The 24,590-nt window shown below is 42.4% G+C and overlaps 1 protein-coding gene across 1 annotated transcript in view; it reads left to right on the forward strand.

Annotated features, from left to right (window-relative positions):
- The first annotated feature begins 8,225 nt into the window (after positions 1 to 8,225).
- Positions 8,226 to 24,590, forward strand: part of KIT (KIT proto-oncogene, receptor tyrosine kinase) — a 74,600-nt gene continuing 58,235 nt past the window's right edge. The window contains exon 1 of the mRNA XM_030564543.1: positions 8,226 to 8,332. Coding sequence (XP_030420403.1) covers positions 8,269 to 8,332 — 64 coding nt within the window. The 5' untranslated portion in view covers positions 8,226 to 8,268. The remainder of the gene's footprint in view (positions 8,333 to 24,590) is intronic.

Consider the following 24,590-nt stretch of genomic DNA (forward strand, 5'->3'; position numbering starts at 1 on the left):
AATCAATGATTTTATTGATTTCTAATGAACCACTATATGCATTTGACAGATTAATAAAACAGATTATTAATGAACAATCGTGACCCTGTGTCTGTGCAATTCTCGGCCAGGATGTATGCAGCAATGGCCCTAGTGTCCTGTGGACTGGGGGAAGGGAGTGTGTTGTTTTAGAAAGGTGCTGGTTGGGAATGGAACAGATGTTGAAAACTTACAATAGTTTGTTTAAAGTAGTACCAGCTGGAAGATTACACAGTTGCAGTGCTCCCTCTCCCCACAATTTTACCATCCCCATACAAAGTGGAGCTGGGGGAGGGTTTGGGTGGTCAAAGGAAGGGGACACTTTGTTTTGTCTGAGGAAAAAGCTAGTCCCACCAGTCCTTTCTCCCTTGGAAGATTAAATTTTTTTTACCATCCCTGTCCCAAATATTTGTCCTCTGCCTGCATCTAGCCATACTGCACACAATGGTGGAAACAGGTGGGAGAAGGCAATCTAGCAGTTGGATAAACACAGTGTGGTGTTCCTTTGCTGCAGAGAGGCCAGGAGCTTGACGATCTGAAACTCCAGGGAACAAAATAAAGTTGTGGTGTGACTCCTTTCCCTGTCCATTTCACTATTGATTGGCAGGCACAGGGGCAGGATTTTCTGGTAATGCCTGAGGGTGGTGGGTAGGGTGGACAGTTTTTGAGGTTTGCATCTCCCTTTGCATGGAAACTCCATATGCTAGCCTAGAATAGAATCAATAAGTCTTCACATTGTCTCTGTCCTTCAAGCAAATTTCTGGCATAGTGGGTGTTGAGATTCAACAGCAGTGGAAATCTGTTTGATCCTCCTTCATAACTGACCAAAACCCTCCATTCAGCAATATGTAGAGGGGTGACCATTAGCAGAAACATCTCTCTGGCATAGATTGCCATATTTCCTCTGAAGGACTGGAAAGCCATCTCTCTTTTTCATTCTGGTACCTTGAAAACTGATGTGATCTCCAAATGTTGGCCTTTAAAAGAAGAAACCTGGAAACAGGCAATATCGCCCCCGGAAGGAACTGTCACGTTCCCATTGACACACTTGACAATTTTAATTAAAAGAAAACATTATTGTTTATATCTTACGATTAGTAGCCTCAGCTTCTTCCCCATGTCTGCAAAAGTTTTCTGAGAACCAAAGCTAGACTAACAGTCACATTCCTGGAATGCTGAAAAGTAACAATATTGTGGCCTTCCACAGCAAATATATGTTATGTAGGGGAATTTCTTGGTTTCTTCCAAAAGGAAAAAAAAACATAATGCCACCCTTATCTTAGATTTGGAAGGGCCTTCCACTGGTGACAGGGAAAACATTCCGCCAGAAGGGCAGCAGCAACACTTTAGAGACAGCAGAGGCAGACAGAGAAAGACTCTGTTGGAGCTGCTCATTGGCATGGACAGAGAACCACGAGTAGTTTGAGCTCCTCAGGGCACAGGAGGATTGGGCATTCAGCAGGAAGAGACACTGATGAATCGGTTCATAGAGCCGGAGGCACACTATAGTGAACAGGAGCATTCCCTAATGGAGAGGCTGTTAGAACAGATGGTTGAACAACTTCAGAGACTGCCTGCTGCCATGACCACTGCTCCTCTCAGTGAACAGGTACCATTTCCTTCTCCTCTGGCTGCCACTCAGGGTGCTGCTCAGGTGGAGCACCTCCTTCTCCCTCCAAGTGACCATGAGGAGTCTGCATGACTCCTAGGACCACATCCTCCACGGGCACCCAAAACCCCTTGCAGAGGGACACTCTGTAGCACCCAGGAAGGGAATGATGAGCCTGAAGGAGTCCCAGAAACCCACCATGTGCCAAGAATATGCAGAAGAGATGGTGGAAGTGCCCAGTATATCTCAGAGAAAGCCACCCCTCATCTAATCTGGGGCAGAGACAGTGGGGCCCAGTCTTGCAATTGACTAAATGTGGAATCACCATGGGCAGTTCACTGACATCAGTGCAGGGTGGTCCAGGAAGGTGCATGACACATACATCTCCAGAAACACCGGCCTGTACTGAAAGCGACAAATGAGGACTTTGTTTCCAAATCAGAAGATTACAGTGGGGGATGTTGAAATGCCCATAGCGATCCTGGGAGACCTGGTGTACTACAGCCATGGCTTATGAAACCTTACATTGGACACCTGGACAGCAATAAGAAGCGATTCAACAACAGGCTGAGCAGGTGTCAGATGAGAGTTGAATGTGCCTTTGGCAGATTAAAGGTGCACTGGCGATGCCTTTATGGCAGGTTAGACCTTAATGAGGACAATACTCCCATGGTCATAGCTGTGTGATGCATATTGCATAATCTCTGTGAAGCTAAGGGTGAAAGGTTTGCTCAGGGGTGGAGTGTTGAGGTAGACTGTTTGGCTGCTGATTTTGAGCCGTGAGATATCAGGCCGATTAGAGGAACCTAGAGGGGGAAAATTCGAATCAGGGAGGCTTTGAGCCAACACTTTGAAAATGAGAACCAGTAATATATATCTCTGTGATTGGTGCTTCAATTTTACATTACATGTAGTTTTCCTAGGAAGCAATGGTGACATTTAGGGCCTTACATTCCAGTAAGCAAATGATTAAAATGCCTGTGCATGTATCGGTAGTGCCTGCAATCTCAATTTGTAGGAAACAAATAAAGATGAGTTACCATTCAAAAACTTTGCTCTTATTGCACAAGAAACAGCATGCACAAACACACAAAGATGTTTGGTGTGACAGGAGGAACCAGGGAAGGGCAGACTTTCACAGCTGTGTGTAGGTCCAGCTATCATTGTGAAAGTTGCGCAAGGAGGTGGAGTGAAGGGGAAACCGAGAAGTCCTGGAAAGTGGAAACAAATGTGCGAGTGAAGTCTGGGGGGTGGACATGGAAAAGAGTTCTGAATGTGCTGCAGGGGAGAGCAGGCACAGATCTGCTCAATCTGCAGCATTATTAAGGACTTCAGCATCTGTGTTTGCTCCTCCCTTACTTTAATCATCCACTCAGTTGAGTCCTTAACAAACTCCTGCTTCTCTTTTCTGTCCTGCCGTTCGGCTTCCTAGCACTCTTTGTGTTCCCTTTTCTCTGCATTGGAGCACTGCAGAACCTCCCGGAGCATGTCTTCTTTGCTGTGTCTTGGGCACTTTCTTATCTGGTGGAAATGCTCAGCCGGGCTGTGTGGAGTGTTCCTGAAGGCCACATCTGCTGAAGCACAAGGGACAATGCACAGAAGCAGGATTGTTAAATTCACGCACAGCATTGAAACATTTCAGTTAAATACCCCTTTTGCAACATAACAATCACTTTCACATTGACCCTTGGCAGGCACACTTCTTTGCGAACACCCAAACCTGGTGAGTGTTGGTAGGCTGGGGTGGAAGGGAGGCACTCCAGATGGGGAAAAGTGCACACACTCTGCAAGAGTCCTGGTGCAGCTGACTAGGGAAAAAATTCTAAAATTCTGCCACACTTTTCCACAGGCGGGGGTCATTCTAGCAGATATCTCACTGCTAAGGGTAAGCAGGGAAACGACTCTACATCTACTCCATGCTTGTGGCTTCCGCCCTGCTCTCTACGCTGCTTGCCCATGTGCCTCTTTGGTTCCTGTACAAGTGATTACTGAATGGCACAGGAAAGTTTCCTACAATGAGGGGAAGGAACAAAGCTTCTCTGCCATGGAACCTTCGGCAAAGGATTACCGAGTACCTCTAGGAAACTTTCCTGGACATCTCTCTGGAGAATTCCTGTGAGATCTCGGTGTGCATCAACACCCTGTTCCGCCATACCAATTAGCTACACAGGGAAATGTCCAGCTCACAGAAACACAGCCAGCCTTCCACATTTCTATACCCTGAACCCACATCTCCGCACTACACAAGCCACAACCACTTACCAGGTATCTCCTCTCCCGCTTCTTGCTCACCAGAGAGCAACTCATGAGACTGGCTAGATACCTCTGTAATGGAGAGCAGTTCCTGGTTGCATGCCCCACCGGGCAACCCCTCCAGGAGTTCCACACCATTGTCCACCTCTTCATCAATAACTTCATCCTCCAGCTTAGGTCCTCTTTCTGCTGCCTCCAGGCCCGCCGAAGTATCCATGGGCTCTTGGCGATGGAGGTGCGGTTACCACCGAGGATAGCATCCAGCTCCTTATAGAACCTGCAGGTCTTAGGTGAAGCAGTGGAGTGATGGTTTGCTTCCTTGCCTTATGGTATGCCTGCCTCAACTCTTTTGTCTTCACTCTGCATTGCAGCATGTCCCGATCATAGTCCTTTTCGAACAAGCCTTGAGAAATGTGCCCATAGAGATCCCAATTCCTACTGCTCAAGCACAGCGGTGACTGCACAACCTCCTCTCCTCATATACTGATCAGATCCAGCAGCTCTGCAGTTGTCCGAGTGGGAGAGCGTTTGCTGCGATAACTCACCACCGTCACCTGGGAAGATGCGATGAGACCTCTCCACGCCGATCCAGCAGGAAATGGAATTTCAAAAATTCCCAGGGCTTCTAAGGGGGAGGGATGGATGGTTGTTTACCTGGCTGCAGGGTGGTGGAGTTCAACCTGCTGACCAGAGTGGTCACAATGGGCATTGTGGGACACCTCCTGAAGAACAATTAAAGTGATGAAATCAAGTGTGGTGTCTACACTGGCACTTTGGCAAGAAAAATTTAGAGGAAAAAGATGTATGTCTCTCTTCTGGGTGGTTGTATTTTGTTGCTAAAACTGGGCATTTTTCCTGACAAAAGTTGCATTGCGGTGTGTACACATTCGTTATTTTGTCAACAATTGGCAGTTTTTGTCGACAAAACTCGGTAGTGTAGACAAGGCCTATGATTCCAGCTAAGATCATCTAGGCACAAGCTGTTAGCTTTGAGGATCCTACTTTCTGTCTCCAGCAAATGGCAAACTTTCTTTTGCCAAGGCTGTGAGTTACTGGAGCAAAGGGCTATACATAGGTGCTGGGGATGTGGCAGTTTGAAGTGGTTTCCATTATATATGCGTTACAGTTTGGTTCAATGGCTCTCCACACCCCCATTACACAAATTGTTTCAGAAGCCCTAGGGCTATAATCAGTTAAACATGATTTGAATTCTGTGAAAGGGATCAAATGCCAGCGGCTGATCAGGAAGTTGTTAGTGAGCTCTGACAAGGAGACAAGTTGCTATAGAGGGAGGTTCTGAGGACGAATCTGTAGGAAGTTAGAGTCACCTGGTAAGCCAGATGTATGTACAATCTGGACTGTTTATTAGAACATTAGCATTTCGAGAAACAATACTTTGATTTAAGAAGGCTGTCTAGTCACTGGTTACTACTATCATTGCTCCCGGAGGGAATAGAATTCTAGGATCTGGATATAAATCAGATCTGCTGAAGTAATCATGGTTGATGCACATGAACTACAACAAAGATGAATTCTGCAAATAGGAGTCACATGAGAGCTTGAGACCTAGAGGAGATGGTCTTGGTGAGACCAAGAGAAGTCTCCATTAAATAAACAAAATGGGACTAGACAAACACTGATGGCTCTTTATTGGCACATCTTTACCTTTACTAAGTACTAAATGACTAAATTAAAATGTATTAAGCAAACATAGGCTTTTAGCTTTTCAGCTCAGGAGGCTACAAGCAGGAAGAGAATAGCCAAGAAGCAAACGCTCTACTCCCTTACTCTTCTGATGTACATCAGATCAATCAAGGATTTTATTATTTTTGTTGCAGTTTATATGCAGATAGAAATATCCCCTTAATCAATTTACCAAAGTAATTAATTCTCAAAAAAATTAAATAAAGGAAAATATTGGAGGAGTTCACTCAGTCTCATATGGATCTAATCAACTCAGAAGGAAAAAAGTTGACAACCTCTTTCTAATAACTTATTTAAATTTTTAGATATGCCAAGCATTTGGTCTGGAAGAAATCCCAGAAGGATTTTTCCTGACCTGTAACAGAACCTGTCACAGTATGTAAAGGTCCTACTTTGTTTCCAGCAAGCAAGGAGTTAATTCCTTATTCAGACTTGACACAGAATGGAATGAAGTAGCAGGGCTAGAGTTTGAAGGTCCAATCAGACCCTGAGTAAATGATATAAAAATACACCTATGAGAAGCAGAATGCTTTTGTGAAGGAAGAGTTCTACGCTCATGGGTCACAGGACTGAGTTGTAACTAAAATGGGTTGTTTCTGTATATTTTCTTGTTATGTTAAGCCATTTCGGTCTTTTGCTATACAAACCATTCTCAGGAGTGAAAAAACCTTGGGGAAGAATAACTTTTTTGCAAATCTTTTCAAACAAATTCACTGCACTGGGTTACAGTACCCTTACTGACTGAAACTTATTACTATAGCCTTCCACAGGATTTCGAGGCTGACAGGTAGCAAAGGGGAAAAACACAGTACCCTGCAGTTCATAAGGACTTATCTCTTTTCTTCATATAGACTGCAGACTATAAAAACTCACAAAGGTTTTATCAAGAAGTTTAGAACCTTCATTTTTTGCTTAAGCTTCTACTGATAGGACAATTTTTATAATAGGGAACCATGGATGTGATAACACAAGACATATCTTTAAGAATAGGATATAGTTTTTACAGTTTTTAAAGATCTAGTGAAGATTGTGTCTATGTTTTTGACATCTGATGCTGGAAAACTCTTTAAGGACTAAAATGGCAATACTGATTTAAGATCATAGGGACAAAGGGCTTTAATAATCATTTTATAAATTAGATATAAAGGGAGTCTGAGATACCCTCTTCCTCAATAGCAGTGAATAGACTTGTACTGAAATTTAAAAAAGTTTGGCTATTAAGATCCCCCTCCCCTCCAAAATTAATTTTGAGGCTGACTCCTAGTGAGAAATGTGATTTTAAAAAATGCTATTTGATTTTAAAAATGTATTCTCTTTTGCAGGCAAAGGCAGGATCTGCCCAGCAATAGAGACTAGCTGTCTAAAATGAAAACAGAGAAATTGAGACAGCCATTTTAAACATACAAGAGAAGACTTTGATCTAATGATCTAATATGGGATAATGTTGTTAACCTTGGAAAAATCTGACAGTTTTGTGAAAAAAAGAAAATGAATAACTTGCTTTCAATAACTTTTCTCATTTTGACTGACACACTTGAAATTTAAAAAGTCCACATTGATTCTGGTTGCACTTTCCCTGTTAAAAGTTGTCCTATCTCCCTCTCTACATCCAGATGCACAATAAACAAGCTTTTTTTGGAGGGGGGGCTACAGCTTTTTGACAGTTTTAACACTCTCCAAGTGTGTCTTTCTCAGGATGTCTAATAGTGTACAAAAGTTCTTTCTGCATGTGAGTGCCTATTAGTAGGGCTTTCTCTTGATTGTCTAGTGTCAACTGCTCTATGATACTTTTTTTTGGGGGGGCAAGCTGAGTGGAATTTCAGTGCTGTTAAACACTTATGTCTATGTTTTTATATATATACAGGCACCATACATTTTTGTATCTTATAAAAATAATTTTATATGTATGTATATTTATATTTGTTTCTGTAAAGACTTTCCCTCTTTTTTTCACTGTGGCAGAGATATTTGATCCCATGGTATGACAGCTTCTTCCTTAAAGGAAAATGATTTTGTTTAGCTGTAGCTCTTTTTACTAAGGGAGGAGCTCTCTTTCTAGGGCCCAATCCTGCCCAGCGCTCCCTGCGGGCTAACTGTGGCTGCACGCAGGCTGCACCCAGGACTGACGCCGATCCTACCTGTTATATGCCCCCCCCCATCACCCTCAGTTTACTATGAGTGCTGGGGCTTAAAACTATGACCAAGCTGCTGGCTGGTCGCTTCTCCATGCGGTGCAGCTGCAGCGTCCCCGCCGCGTGCATTCGGCGGGCTCCCTGGATACTTTTTCCCCTTCTCTAGCGTATGAAGCCAATTCCCGTTAATTTTTGTGCCCCTCTTGCTGACACACGGCGCCATCCCCCCGCCCACCGCAGAGGCGAGGAGTTTCTGACCCGCCTGGACATCAGCTGAAAGGGAGGGAGCGGCCCTGGAACTCGTGAGACTCGGGGGCACCAAGGGCCCCCAGCCAAGAAGCCCGAGCGAGCAGAAGGCAGCGCCTGCCTGAGCCGCCTGGTACTGGGATCCTGGAGGGTGGGGGGGTAAGGCAGAGGCGTGGCTGGAGGAGGAGCAGGATGGGGGCGGTGGTGGCTGTGCACTCCCGGCTCTCCCTCCCGCACTAGCTAGCGAGGTGTCTGTACGCGCGGGAGGCTGGCGGCAGTGCTGGGAGCGAGGAGCGCAGCGGCAGCATGAAAAGCTCCTACCTGGCCTGGGAGCTGGCGGGCGCTGTGCTGCTGCTGAGCTTTCCAACAGGTGGGACTGTGCCGCGTGGGCTGGCCGCTGCTGGGGGTCCGCGTTGCACAGGCGAGACGGTGCGCTGCTCCCAAAAGCGAGCGAGCGAGGGGAGGGAAGGGGCAGTGCTCATCCAGCTTCTCCCGCTGGTACTTGGGCTGTGCAGTCGCCGGTGAGGAGCTAGCAAGGCTCTTGCACCTCAGCTTCCAGCGCAGCGCCAGGACAGGTAGGGCTGGTAGCAGTGCAGTGCCGGGGTGCGTGAAGGCGTTTGCGGAGAATTTCTGCTCCTCTGCCTAGGGGTGCTTGGACAATTTGTGTAGTGGGCTGGGGGGTGGTACTGAGAGCCATTGGCCAAACTGTAAACCCAGCACCCATGCCTCTGCCGGGGGAGGACAGTGTGCCTGGTTTTCTTACCCTCACTCCATTGATAAAGGTCGACGAGCTCGCCGCACCAGCTGTGTTTATTGTGAAAACTCTGGCGCCGTAAGTAGGAGAAGCAGCGGCTCGCGCAAAGGACAGGTTCCTCCCATTACTTAGAGGTCCCTCCTGCTACAGCAGGGGGCTGGGGATTTGTTGCATTGCATTGACTACTGACCTGAGTTTCAGTTGCACGAACTTTGGCAAATCCTTGCATAGCCCGCCCTGCCAATGAATAGCTTGAGCGCGATGTTTGGAGACGCGTGAGCGCTCCTTGCCGCCCTCCAATGCTGGTCTCGTTATGCCGCTGTAGCGCTTCCTGAAGTCAGGCTTGCATTGGTTTTGGAGGGGCAGCGTGGTAGCTTGATAGCTATTGCAGTGTCCGAATGGGCTACTGTGAGGGAAGCAGAAGCAATCACTGCTCCTGAGCAAGGTAATATTTCCTATTCAGGCGTGCGAATCAGGCTACACTACACGCACCCTGGTATAGGTGCTTCCCACATCTAGGGAAGGGGTGTTAGTAGTTAATCCACCTTTTTGTTCTTCAGAGAACTATTATCTGTCGGTGGGGGAGGAGTCTTGCATCTGCCCGGGTTGGGTTGTTTTGTCAGTAAACCATCTCGTAATCAGTACAAAATGTCCCTGTGGTCAGATGGCTGTTAAACAACAGAAATGGTAATAAGAAATACTTTCAAGAGCAGGAGTCTGTGTAAGAGAAGGTGTAAGTGAAATATAGTCTTTCAGGGCTGTCGCTGGTTTCATTCGTTTTAGATCATTTTAAGGGCACTGTTACATGGCTGAATTTAGTAGAGCATCTCCCAGTCAACATATTTATGCATTTTGTCAGTCTTGTGAGACAAACTTTTAATCACCTGTTCTTTCCAAGTAAGAATACCTGTCAAGCCCTCTTTTAAAGGAGGCTTTCTAGTTCTTGAACTGGCTTGTAGATTTTTAGGTTATTTCACTCATGCTGTGCCTAGTGTACTGGAGAACAGAGTTGATGGTAGGGATCGGACAGCAACAATGCATGCTTGTCATGCCATTGTCATTCTAATTTATTGCCCTCTTTTGTTTGGACAGGTCACTCAGACTCAGGCACTTAGCAATTCCTATCACCTTTATGCCGAGTTTTACCTTACTCTGCAGGTAGTACTGCTGAAATAAATGGGGCAACTTGCAGTAGAAGTAAGGGAACTCAACATGAAAAACGTGGCAGAATCAGTCTCAACTAGCATATGTGTGAAACCTGAGCAGTTGCCATCATCCGGATTTAGATTGTATAGGTCAGGCAATGTCAAACTCAACTCAAGCTACCAATGACAATCTGTCAGTGCAGTAACTGTGATATATCAGACTGACAAATTCAGGATTTCCCCATCAAAATATTTAATAAAAGATGTGTAGGGGAGAAACTATCAGATGTTCTCGGTGGCCTAAAATCATGCCTTGGATAATTCTAATGATTTAAAGGAGTTGCACCAGGGATGAATTCAGCTCTCTGTTGGAATCAAAATTGGAAACCTGACAACTTAAAACAATTGATTCCTCCCTCCCTTATCTTGTTTGAAGCTAAAGTCTGGAGGGAAGCAGTGCATGGTGACAGAAAATGAAAGGTGGCTGAACTTGCTCTCCCAATTCTTGAAAGTGGGTTCTTGCAAATAACACTCTCTGGCCCAATGGTTCTTTAATTTATCCACAGTGGAACAGCCAAGAGAGAGACACTCTAGCCTGGTAGTTAGCACACTGGGAGCGGCCCTCCCCTTCCTCCATTGAATTTTGTAATTATTTAGCCACAGTGGAACAACTTCAACAGAACTGAGTGAGGGAGCCTCATATCATAGTCTCCCATAGCTCAGCGGTTAGGGAACTCACTTGAAGTAGCAGATCCCTTCCCATGAGGAATGTGAACCAGGGGTCTCCCACATCCCAGATGAGTACCCTAACCACTGGGCTAAAAATTATTATGAGGGAGGTTGTCCTTCTCCTGCCCTTCTTCACCCTCGCCCCACCAGCTTTTTGCAAAAAATGGCCTGGAGTGCAGCTGGGGGCTTGTCTACACTTACAGTGCTGCAGCTGCACTGGTGCAGCTGTGCCACTTAGGGCATGTCTATACTACCCACCGGATTGGCGGGCAGTGATCGATCCAGCGGGCGTCAAGTTATCGCCTCTAGACTAGACGTGATAAATTAACCGCTGAGCCCTCTCCCGTCGACGGGAGAGCATCAGCAGTTGACTCACTGCAGTGAAGACACCGTGGTGAGTAGATCTAAGTATGTGAATAACATAGCTGAAGTTGCGTAACTTAGATCGACTCTCCCTCTCCTCCCAAGTGTAGACCAGGCCTTAGTGAAGCTTCTCCCATCAGCATAGGGGTGGTAGCTATGTTGACAGGAGAAGCCACAGCCCTGAGCGACATAGTTATATTGACACAAATTTGTAGTGTAGACCAAGCCTGAGAATCTCAAGTGGCCAGAGCAACCCAGACAGGTGCCTGTCTCTGAGAAGGCGGGGCTTTGCATAAGCCATTGGCTTGGTATCTCCCATTGGCTAGTTTAGGCAAGGCGTCACCTAGCAAGCTGGCTTTTGTGAATTGCAATCTAAGGTATCTGTCTCTCCTCATTCATTGTATAGGGTGCATGGGTGCCAAACTCAGGCTCTGAGTCCCAATGATTTTCTAGGGACTTAAAAGTTAGGTGTGGTGAAGCTGAGCATGGCCTTGCCTAAGTTTCTAGCCCATGTTTATTTACATTTATAAAATACCAGTTCAGTGCTCTAGTTCTGTACAGAAATTACATAGGTCAAAAGGGACACAAAACCAACAACAAACAACCTTTCCACAAGAGGTTACTCTCCAAACTTCTTGTAAGCATATACAAGATGATTATATTTAACTTCCCCTGATGTCTACTAACCTCCAGATAACATTTCTGACCCCAGCCCCTTAAGTAGTCTTCTGGTTGTCCGTCGCCTTCAAGTCAGCTTTTTGTTTCCTCAGGAAAAGCTTGGGAAAACAGGTCAGCCTTGCAACATGTCCTGTAGGTCACCAAATCCAGGCTCCTGTGTCAAGGAGTAGAAGGTGCAGGGGAGATTATTTTTTTCTCTTGATTACTTACTCGATTAGATTCAGATACATTTTCTGGAGTTATTTGCTTTGAATGGCACTTTAGATGAATTTACTAATATTGATGAGAAGCGAATTGTGAATGAGAATTCATGAATTAGAATAGGATGAGAAGTGAATAGTATGTAAGACTCACTATGGTAAATATGTTTGTCTTTGGGTAAGTGTCTGTGTGTGGGGGGGGGGTGTATGTGCGTGTCTATGTTTTATATCACACTTAATTTCTTTGTCAGATAGTTGAGTTTCTCTCCTCCCCTGCCTCTCCCTCACTTTTTCAAAAAGAGAATGAGTTGGTACAAAACTAAACTTTAATATGGTTTCTCCTGTGAAATTAAGCCATTCATGTCTTCAGCCCCCTCACTTCACTGCTGGCATTGTGCTCTTTCCCTGTCCTTGTGTTTTCTGCATCTCAGTTTATTGCCATCTTCTCCCTTTTGACTTTTTTTTTGTTAGTTCATACACTCTTTTTGTGTTCTGTTAGAATCTTCAGGCTCCCCCCCCCCACCCGGCCTTGGGCTCAACACTGCAACACCTTCTGTTTAGGTGCCCAGTAGAATTCACAGCCCTGAGTTAGGCACCCTGTACAATACATGACACAGAGTTAAGCATCTAAGAATGGGATCCACAGAAGTCAGCAAGCTGAACAGGGTACCACCTACACTAACCAATGGGAAATGCCAAGGATAGAGGGGGTTCATAGTGTCCCTCAAGTGCTTATGTCTTAGCAGGTGGGAAGAGCCTCTCTCTGCTCAGGATTCACAGCTATGAACCCTCTCCTGAAATTAGGCATCTAAACTTTCTCTTTAAAAGTATTGAGGAGGTGGTGGCACCTTGCCTTATAACTTTTATCGCTGTGGTTAGGGCATTCACCCAGAATGTGGAAGACCTAGACTAAATTCCTGCCTTTGTGAAAGTTGAGACTTGAACATGTGTTTTCTGCCTCCCAAGAGAGTGCCCTAACCACAGACCCGTGGAAAAGAGTGAGAATGAGTCTATAGCCCAGTAGTTATGATAATCACCATGTGAGAGACCCAGGTTCCAGGCCTCCTGCTTCTGTGCATATTTAATTATTTATATGCAGCGGAACAGTTTCAACAAGAGAGAAAGAGAGACACCAGCCCAAGAATACCCCACAGCCCAGTGGTGAGGGCCCTCTTCTGGGAGGGGATGACTCCAATTCTTGTCCTTTCGCCATATCAGGTCAGGTGGGAAATTGAAGCAGGTCTCCCACATCCTGGATGAATGCCTGACCACTGGGCTAAAAGTTAAACAGGCCTGGAACTGTCACCACCTCCACTGTTCTGTGTAAGGCCTGATCATGTAAAATGGCTTCTGACAGTGTCCACAGGTTTTCCCCACAGGGAAGGTGAGCAGGGCCAGCTTCAGGATTGCACTGAGGCTTAGGCGTGAGTTAGGCATCCACCTGACGTGACCACACAGTGCACATGGTCACTGGCAGATTTTTGTAGGTGCCTAGGGGACTTTACCAGAGAAAATTTAGGCACTTAGGGACTTTAGATGCTTGCAGCCATGAGCAGGGTGTTTGAGGATCTAAATTTTGGCACCTAAAGTGGCAGTTAGGTGCCAAAAATCCCTTTGTGGATCTAGCCCTTTTTTGTTATTCCTCCCACGCTCCCTGAAAATCCTCTCATCTCAGTCACTCTGCTGCTATGTTTTGGCATGGTTTCTTTCAGAGCCCATCAACACTCTTATTCAGACAACTAAACAATAATATAAGGTGTGCCCTCTGCCTGGAAGGATGCGTGTCCGTCTCCATTATGTTCCCAATGCCTGCCAGCCCCAGGGGAGAGAGTCTGAGCTTGCTAAAAATTCAGATGTACTGTTGCTAAGCTATTTGTTTGGCCCCTCAACCCATTTGATTCCCCAACCCTCCATTTCTGTGTTTGTTTTACCTCCCTCTCCCAGCAATTCTGTTTGCGGTTCCCTCCCTTCCTTACAGCAGTGAGTATAGGTATGAGTCTCCTGCGCGTATCGGTTGCCCGAAGTGATGCCAGGAGCAGAATGGAAATGTCAAGGATTGCGCAATACTGTACTCTTTTCCTGCCAGAGTCACTGGGAAACTGCTGTGATCATGTGCCTACCTTTGATTCCTCTAGGATTTACTCATTGCTGCCTAGCAGAGAATGAGCAGGGTTTGGTAAGAAGCAAGAAGAAGGTGACATTTCTGGGTGCTATTTTTCTAACGCAGTGCCACTGTTATTGACATAAATTATTCCAACTCTTTAACACAATTAGGCTATGGTGAATCTTCACATACTTTTCATTTTATGTTAGTAACTTCTTATAAATTGTATTGTTTCAACAATATTTCCTGCTCATATGTAGATCAGAGGGGTTACCTCTTTACAAAGAGTGGTATAAGTATTACTCAGTTTTACAGATGGAGAAACTGAGACAGAAAGGTTGTGACTTGACCTAGGTTGAACAGTAAGCCAGGCGCAAAGTCTGGAATAGACTTCTAGGAATCAAGAATCAGAGGGGTAGCTGTGTTAGTCTGTATATGTAAAAAGCAGCAAAGAGTCCTATGGCACCTTAAAGACTAACAGATGTATTGGAGCATAAGCTTTCGTGGGTGAATACCCACTTCATCAGATGCAGACATTCACCTGACGAAGTGGGAATACCCACGAAAGCTTATGCTCCAGTATATCTATTAGTCTTTAAGGTGCCACAGGACTCTTTGTTACTTCTAAGAATGAAATCCTAGCCCCATGAAGGGGAAGAATTTCAACCTAGCTTGACTTCCAGTTCTCTTCTGTGGCCTGTGCTGCCTCTATATTCTGTATATTCTATTGTTTAATTTAATACAGTGTATATACCTTTGTTGTAATTACTGTATAACTCTTGTTAGATTCAAAATATTTTAAATATTTTGTAACAAATCTATCACTGTTAGACTAAACATAAAATGCTATGTATTTATATTTTGAAGAAAAGTTTCTTTGCACCCTGAGTTTTCAGTAAATAATCTGAAAAAGTCTTAAGGTAAGAAATCTGGAAAAAACAAGAACTTCAAAGCATCAAAGAGGCTCAACAACATACTTATATACAATACATGACAGAAGATCTATTATGATATTGGTCTGGTAAGGAGAGACAGTAGTTGGTCAAGGTTAAGCCGTTTTTGGGCTGTCCTGCACTCTTCACTGATGAAGGTTAATGCCTGAGAGATGAAGCCATTGCACATTATTTTTCTCAATGTATATATGCACACGTTATTTTACAGATGTTGTTTTTCTTTTTAGTGTAGTACAAACATCTTCCAGGATTTTGACTCACTTCCTCAAGTCTCTTTCAGCTGTTTAAAAAAGGACAAGAGGAAATGAGTTCTAATATCCTGAAAATAATTTTTACTTTAAGTAGTCTTCAGTGTGGCACAACTTTTCATTTTATGTATAGATCTTTGCCTTGTTTTTGCCCTTTAGTGTTTAGGGTGACTGGACAGCAAATGTGAAAAATTGGGACAGGGAGTGGGGGGTAATAGGAGCCTATATAAGAAAAAGAACCAAAAATCGGGACTGTCCTTATAAAATCGGGACATCTGGTTCACCCTATTAGTGTTCTACCTGATTCCCTCACCTCCCAAAATTGTTGTTCTATTCCGCAGCGTTCAGATTATTGTTCAGTTTGTGGCAAAAGCTGAATTGCAGCTGAAGGTGAAAACCCAGTCTTCTATTTAAACTTTTCTCTCATTCCAAAGCTTTTGCTCGTTATTTAAAATCAAACTCTGACAAGAATGCACAGAACTAGTTAGAAAACTGATTTAAACAACTCTTTTGCTTTGCTGTTTTTACTGTTGGGGTATTTTGCTTTATTTATGAATTTTAAGAGACTGAAAGGGTGTTCAAAAGGGCACTTAGGCACCTAACTGCTATTAAAAGCCAATTCTGCAAACAGTCATGCATGTGCTAAACTTTACGCATGAGTAGTCTCATTGGCTTGGGATCTGACACTGGAAACTGAAATGTATTGTTTGCTCACTGGCTAAGATTGCTGCAGTTTGTGATAAAAGCATAAAAGAGTAGTGTAAACTTCTCTGTTTGAAGAGTGAATGTGACGTTTTCAGGGTTACAATAATTAGAAAGTACAGTAAAAGTTAATCTTTTAGTGGATTTATTCTTTGCTATTTTGATGGATTACTCCAAAAAGTAGGTTACCCAATAAATGTTTTGTTCTTGATCTTTTCTAATGCAGATACACAATAAATAACTCTTTATTGCTTTTCACAAATCACCTGAGGGCAACTTAACTAAAATTAAGCACTACTTAATAACATAATCAACCACACATTTCTGTAGTTTTGCATTTGAAAACATCAAGTGATTAGCATTTGAAATCTCAGGCAACAGCTGAGTACAGAATCATGAAATAGAACTACTAAATACTTGATATTGGGAAAACTTCAGTGGACAAATGGAATAACTGCAGTGATAGGTATGAGTGGTGAAGGGAACATAGGTTGATGATGCACAATCTTACGAAGATAAAGCTAACTTGTGTTTGTTTTTGAGAGCTCTGTAAGTGAAATTTGAGAATTTAGATTTGAATCAGGTAGCCTGTTACTTTCCATATTAGTGCTTATTGGAAGCATGACAAATGAGTTACAATGGTTGGGCAAAGAGATTACAAAGGTGTTTTTTGACCAACATTTCCTTCTGTTTTATGTTGGTAGTAGTCTCTACCTGGCAATGTTCCACATATGGTGAACTGGTGTATTCCTCATGGCATATAGTGGACTGTTAACAAGTGAAAGGCCTGATACAAATGCTGAGTTGAAGAACCTGAGCTGGATGGTTTTAAAGAGGAACTTCACTAGTAATCTCCTATCATTCAGAAAACTAAGGAGTTGTAAGTGAAAAAGCTCCAAATTAACTGTAAAACACTCAGAAACAAATGTTGTTTTGCCTATTCCCAACGTTAAACATTCAAAAATCATATCTACAGCCCAAATCATGATATTGCCTTATAAATCACTTTAAAAAAATAATGCATTTTGAGTTTTCTATTTTTCTGGTTTCTGAGATTTTAGGGTGCCATTGGTAATATTCTCAAGTTTTCCTCTGAAGGCTAGAAACTTGCAAATGTTCTTAATGAAGGCCAAAACTCACATTCACATGACTCCAGGAGGTGGGGCTGTTTTTTTTTTTAAAAAAAAACCCAAATATCGCAAGACTCATAAATATTCAGAGAGTAGGCAACACTGCATTTTGATTGCTTGCAGTATGACTATTTGGCTTAAAGGGAATTGGATAGGAAGGGCAACACTGTTGTTAAACCCAGGAAGCTGGCTAGCAAGGCAACACAGATGTGGAATAGAAGCATTCTTTTGATGGTTGGAAAAGCATAATTTTTTAACTTAGAAATGTCACATTAACTTCAGCAAAATGAATGTTTCTTCCTCATAGGGTGATAGGCTTTTTTATTTTATTTTATTTATTTATTTGTAACACAGATTCTCAAAGCTTCCTATTCCATAGCACTTCTAACTTCCAGGTATTGTACAATTCATTACTATTTTTTTCTTTAATTCTGATATGTTCACAGCTATGTTAATATTATATTGAAAGACTGTGTTACAGTGCAATAAAAAGAAGACAAATTGAGGGAATAAAAATAGCTGTACACATTCAAGTGCCACTCATCAAGCACACTCCATTCCTGCAAGATGCCAACATGGGATGCTACTTACACTGGACCAATTGTATTAATTCAAATTGCAATTGTGTCAGGAAGCCCTCTTTGTTCATATCCATGACTCTCTTCTGAAGTACTGGGAAACTTGAAGTTTCCCTCCTCGTAGACCAAAACCCATCCCTCCTGCTTGAAGACAAGGAGCACTGGCCTGAGCAAGAGGGATGACCCAGGTCGCCTATAGTCCAGAAGTAGAGTAGGCTGCCACTACTTCAGAACCTTGCTTAACAGAGGACTGTGTATGTAGTTGGGGGGCCCCTGCTACCAACCCAGTAGGGTTCTTGACTGAGATGGCAGATGTACACACACAACACTGGATCCTTTGCTGGATGGGTGGGGTTACAGTCTTCCTCTTTCTGGGTTGGACTACAGCCTTCCTGAAGACAGAGCAGTGTGCCGGAGAGGAGGAGGGAGGTCTCAGCCTCCCTGAAGAGGAGCAACAGTGGGTCCTCTGGCTCCATCTTTACAGCAGACAGATCTTATGGCCTCTTCTGCTACCACCATTCCAAGCAGGAGGTGGGCCATGGTGGAGATGGCCTGTATGGGATGTGCATAGGATCTCAGACTGTATGCAGAGCTGGACTAGGGAAGTGTAGTAACAATATATACACTGTGTAGACTACCAGCTCGAGGGGGCTTGCAGATGTGTGGTAAAATTGGGACTGAGCCATGAGCTAATGAAACAAACTGTTGGTTACAAAAAAAACACAGCCTTTGACTACGTGACATTAAGCAAATATAAATGGTGACTCTCTCACACAGAGATCTCTTCAAACACTGTCTAAAATTTGTTTGGCTACATTGCAGTCATTTGCTTTTTGAATACAAGGACCAGATTCGGAACTGTTTACACCAGTATAAATCCCTAGTAACTCCTTTGAATAAATGAAGCTACACTGGAGTAAGTGGAGGTCAGAATCTGTTTCACTGCCTTTTTAATTTTGCCAAAGATGAAAATACCTCTAGCTAGATAGCACAAAATTAGGTGTGTTTATAAGTGGATGGACAAGTAGATGCAAAAATAAACAAGTAATAAATACTGACTAATTAGATTCCTACCATTTCTTGTGCAAAACATATCACCCACTTCTATCACATGGCACTTTCTGTGGGCAACTACCTGCAATCAATTCTGCATAAGCAATTAAACTGTGCATAGAAAAATACATCTCTTAGAGGACTGTGTTAATATTTTAGGAAAGTAAAGACAACCTGGCAGGCAATTTATATAAATGACTTATTTGTAGTATATGCTGACATCCAAGATAAAAGTTAAAACGTGAGGTTTAGTTATTATATTTCCTTGTCAAAAGTAGACTAGGAAGAAATATGACAGATTGTCAGAAATGCATCTGACTCACTATCTGTGTGACACTTCCAAAACCAAATTTTACACAGATTTTACAGAATTCTAGAATGACTACATGAAGCAGGTTTTGCTAACCATGGTAAATTCTGGAGATGCTGCCAACCAGCAGCTAATCTGCCCTACATAATGTTTCCTGGCCACAAATCATAAAAATATATACTGGAGCAATATGTACAAAGGCATTTCTTGTACAATGAGATGCCCCTCATAAAAATATGTATACACGAGTTGGTAGAAGAGTTTAGTCTTAGAGTGAACACCAAGAAATGGGTAACGACATTCCAAATCTTAGCAGAGCTTACGCAATATTTAGAAAATGGAAATATAGTTCTGAATACTCTTAACATATATAAAAATTTTCAAACACAGATGCAATGAAGAAAATTAGTTTACATGGGCAATTAAATGTGGAAACAAACAAAAACTTGGTGTCATATGGATGCATTATATGCAAGGGTGATGTCTTTTCATAATGTAGTAATGGAGCCATGTAAATGTCTTAGATAGGTCATGACTAAAACAACAATCAATATACACTAATCTCATGATTCTGTGGCTGGGTCTTTCTTGTGTCAATTTTTTATTCATTGCTGTAATTTTGTTGAAAAAATTAATACAAAATAAAGTATGTAGAGATAGTAAAAAACTTTGGTCCTCTAATGTGGTATTTAATGTGGTCCAGCGTAAGAGTAACATAATTATACCATTATTGGTATCTTTTTCCCCTCTGAAGGAGCTGCATAGATGACTACCAGTGCACCTTTAATGAAATTGCTATCGTTTAATAAAGTTGCTGCCAGGGCTTGAAATAATAATCATTCACATTGCCAAAAGTCCTATGTTTCCTTCCTTAATTGAGCTTTTTCCAAATAACCATTGATTCAAATTGCAATCCGAGGGCAAAAAACTACATGCTCCAAGTTTTCTCACTTGCCTTTGTTGAAACTATCTTTTCACAAAAATCCAGAAAGCAACATTTCGAGCTTGTGCTCATTACAAGATATATTATTTTAAAATGGAAACAGAAGGAAAAGATAATGTACTTTTTAAAGTAAATGTCGCCAAAAAAGAGTGAGAGGAGATTGAAAATCCATTAAGCAAATTGACCAGCAAATGTCGTGATGAATGAAAAACAGAATTTGAATAAACTAATTTTGTCCATTAGCATGCTTTTCAATCCATTTTAATTGTTCTGTCTTAATTATTTTGTATTTTGTTTATTTAAATGTATAATGGCTGCAGAAAATAACTATTGGAGCAATTAGTTGATTAGCAATTTAGAAAACTAGAGTAAAAAGAAAACAATACATTAGAAGGTAATGTCATTCTAGAGGACATGTAAAATATCAAATTTTACACGTGTTACTGCAAGCAACTATTTTATTTGGATGAATGCGTGTTTATATTCACCACAGATCTGTACTCTATGGTTGTCCATTTACATTGTTTTAAGTTTGGACATTCTTTCTAATCAGATTAAGTCCAGTTGTGCATCAGGATTAATTGTGTTTAACACAGTATCATTGAAAGCTTGCTACCACAAAATCTCCATTCATTGTTGTATAAGACTGCTGTGTGCACCTAGAATGCTTTGTTGCTATTGTAATTATTGAGACTGCTCAGTGCTGGAGGATACTATACTCCAGTAGCCTGCTAGGTGTACTGCAAGTTAGGAAAAGCAATGCAGGTACTTCAGCAGCTAGGCATTGTAGGCAGTCTAATTGAGAGTTAAGACTCCTCAGGCCTGGGGTGCCCTCTCCAGTCCAGTCTCTATACAAGCAAACCAGGGCTTGCAGGTTTCCAGGCCAGGCTCATTTAGTGTCTCTCACTGGGGAACCCTACACACTGGCTCCCGACCCAGATGGTGCTGCTCCGCTCCCTTATAAGTCTTACACAGACCTGCACTCAGCTGTAATGTCTGTCAGTCACAGCCTGTTCCCCCCATGGAAGCTCTGCATGCAGTTACTGGGATTCTGCTCTGCATCCAGCTTCTCCGTAGTTCCTGGCTTGCTACACAGCCACTGCTTTGCAACAGGCCCAGCCACATCATTGGAGCACTGGGTTGGGGTTTTTACCAGTAATACCTTAATTCTTGTCACCATCACCGCCTTTCATTGTGTTCCTATTCAGTGTTAGGTTTGAAAGATAAGGAAGTTAATGTTAAAAGACAGACATTGTTGAAGACTCTGGCTGTGTCTACACTGCCACTTTGAGTGCAAAAACTTTTGTCGTTCAGTGGTGTGAAAAAACACACCCCTGAGCGACAAAAGTTTTAGTGCTGAAAAGCGCCAGTATAGACAGCGCTTTATCGCTGGGAGCCACACTCCTGTCAATAAAACTACTACCGCTCATTTGGGGTGGAGTTTTTATATCACCGGGAGAGCTCTCCCTGGCGATTAAGTGTGTCGACATAGCTACCACCTCTTGAGGAGGTGAAGTACCTACACTGATGGGAGAAGCTCTCATAGAGATGTAGGTAGTATCTTCACTGAAGTGCTACAACAGCGTAACTGCATGATGCAGCTGCACCGCTGCAGCATTTTAAGTGTAGACAAGTCCTCAGACTGAAGTTGAGGAAGGGAATGAGAAGGCATTTTTTTCAAACAAATTTCAAAAGTGTCACTAGGAGCTACAGGTGCTCAGCACCTTTGAAAATCATGTATTTGATCACACACTCAAGTGTATTTAATTCTCCTTTGTGGAGGGTGCAACAAATTCAGCATGGGCGGCTCTCTTTTGCAAAGTACAAGGCAACTCTGCAGGCCTTCTTCACTGAGAAGCATAATTTAAATGCTACCTGACATGGCTTTTCGATCAAATTCTAGACAATTGACATTTTGGCATTACTAAACTTCTATTCTAGCCTGAGGGGGATGCCTAGTAAATGGAATGGGGTAGGACAAATGGGGATCACTTTTCTCAACTATGTAAAATTTAATACCTTCTCCCCTTTGGCGAAATTTGGGAGAGTTTTATACACCAAAATACGTTACAGCTGCCCTGTGTGACTAGTATTTAAGATGTAACCTCATTTGTTTCCTTTTAGCATAAAATTTCAGGATAAAAAAATTCTAAGTGAAAGGAACTAAAATCCAGCTTCAGTCATAACTTTACTTCAGTATATTGTGTTGATGACAATGAAAATGTACAACTTATTTCAACTCCTGTATACTATTTAATAGAAATCTGAAAAATGTGGTGAACAAGGACTGTGTGGTCAAAGAGACAGGAGATGAAGAAGAAATAGGTCTCAGCAAGTTTACTGCAGCCTTGCAAACAGTCATGAAAATGTCACTTGAACTTAAGATCCAAAGAGCACTTGTCATGGAAAAATATGAAAGGTAGTTCCAGTTGTCATTTCTTCTCCATAAACGCAGTACTGATAATTTAGAAAACTGTGATGGATGAATTATTTTCTTTGTATAATATTAGTACAACTTAATTAGGAGCCATTTATCACTATCAAGATTATGAAGAGTGTGCAAGGCTGAGCTCATACAAAGAATCTGTATATTAATCCTGGTTCTTATATTGGCTTGATCGCCATAGAATATTGAGGTGGAGGAGAGGGAAGGATTTGCTCCAAGTATATGGTAATGAACCTGCTGCCTTATTTTGGGGTAACTTTCCACTACCTGGCTGAGCTGTAGGGAAAATATCTAGCCAACAGAGGTCTCCACAATCCGGAGAGTACAGGAGAAAGAAGTACATCTTGAGGTGAGTGGCTTGGGCTTGGGATGGAGAGAGCCAGCAGCTGTGTGTGAGCAGGAGGCCAGTCTGAGACTAGAAAGCTGAAGGCAGGCAGGAAAGCAATCTGTTGCTGGCAGGTGAATACAGCACAGTGGCCTTCAGCAGAAGACTTGAGGTGAGCATATATGCAACAGCAGAGGATTTGTAGGATATGTCCCCAGATGAGATGGTAACCATTATACCCCTGATGTGGGCTGCCCTTTGGGACTTGGTTAGGAACAATTGGGTAGATTTTTGTTGTATCTCTTGAAGACCTTGTGGCTAGGCAGGTAATTGCACCATTTGCTGCTGGAAGCCATAGTAAAGTAATCCTCTCTTAGTTCCTTGGAATCCAGAAATGTGTATCAATGAGGGGTGTTCGTTCAACCTGTTCTTAAATACCTGCAATGGTGGGGATTCCACATACTCTCTTGGAATCCTATTTCAATGTGTAACCATCCTTATATTAAGAAAGATTTTCCTAATATCTAACCCAGGTCTCCCTTGCTGCAGATTAAGCCCATTATTTCTTGTCTGTATTTTAGTCCTCTTTATAACAGCCCTTTACATATTTAAAGAGTATTATCAAGTTCCTCCTCAGTCTTTTTTACTAAAGACTAAATATTCCTACTTTTTTAAACCTTGATAGATCAGGTTTTCTAAACCTTTTATCATTTTTGTTGCTCTTCTTTGAAGTCTCCAATTTTTCTACGTCTTTCGTAAAGTGTGGAGCACAGAATTGGCCTCACCCATGCCCAGTAGAGTAGGACAGTTATCTCCCATGTCTTGCATATAACACTACTGTTAATAAACCTAAGAATATTGGCCTTTTTCCAATTTAATCATGTTCAATTTGTGATCCACTTTAACCCCAGATCCTCTCCACAGTACTACTGCCTAGTCAGTTATTCCCCATTTTGTAGTTGTGCATTTGACTTTTCCTTCCATAGAGTAGTACGTTGAACTTTTCTTTATTGAATTTCATCTTGTTGATTTCAGACCAATTCTCCAATTTGTCAAGGTTGTTTTGAATCCTTATACTGTCCTCCTATGTGCTTGCAATTCCTCCCAGCTTGGTGTCATCTGCAGATTTTATAAGCATACTTTCTCTAGTTCATTATCCAAGTAATTAATGGAAATATTGAATAGTATCAGACTGAGGACTGACTCCTGTGAGTATTCACTAGATACATCCTCAGTTTGACAGCAAACCAGTGATAATTACTCTTTGAGTACGGTCTTTCAATCAGTTGTATACCCACCATATGGTAATTTCCCTAGTTTGCTTATGAAAATGTCATATGGGGCTGTGTCAAAAGCCTTACTAAAATCAAGATATATCAGATCTACTACTTCCTCCCTATCCACTGGCCAGTAACCCTTTCAAAGAAGGAAATTAGGTTGGTTTGGCATGATTTGTTCTTGACAAATCCATGTTGGCTATTCCTTATAAGGCTTTTTTCCTTTTGGTGCTTACAAGTTGATTAATAATTTTTTTCAGTATCTTTCCAGGTATTGAAGTTAGGCTGACTAATCAGTAATTCCCTGGGTCGTCTTTTTTCCCATTTTTAAAGATAAATACTAATTTTCTCCAATACTCTGGGACCTCACCTGTCCTCCATGAGTTCTCAAAGATACTTGCTCACAGTTCCAAGATTCTTTCAGCTAGTTCCTTAGGATGAATTTCATCAGGCTTTGCCAATTTGAATACTTTGTTAATATTAACTGTGTTGAGTATCTGGTCACTTCTTGAGTGATGACTAAAGCAAAATAGGCATTAAATATCTCAGCCTTCTTGATATCATCAGTTATTAGCTCTCCTTCCCTGCTAAGTAAAGGACCTACACTTTCCTTCATATTTCTCCTATTCCTAAAATATTTAAAGATTTCTTGCATTTTATTTCTCTCATTAGGTTTAACTCATTTTTTGC

Source organism: Gopherus evgoodei, chromosome 5 (genome assembly GCF_007399415.2).
Source record: "Gopherus evgoodei ecotype Sinaloan lineage chromosome 5, rGopEvg1_v1.p, whole genome shotgun sequence".
Taxonomy (NCBI): Eukaryota; Metazoa; Chordata; order Testudines; family Testudinidae; genus Gopherus; species Gopherus evgoodei.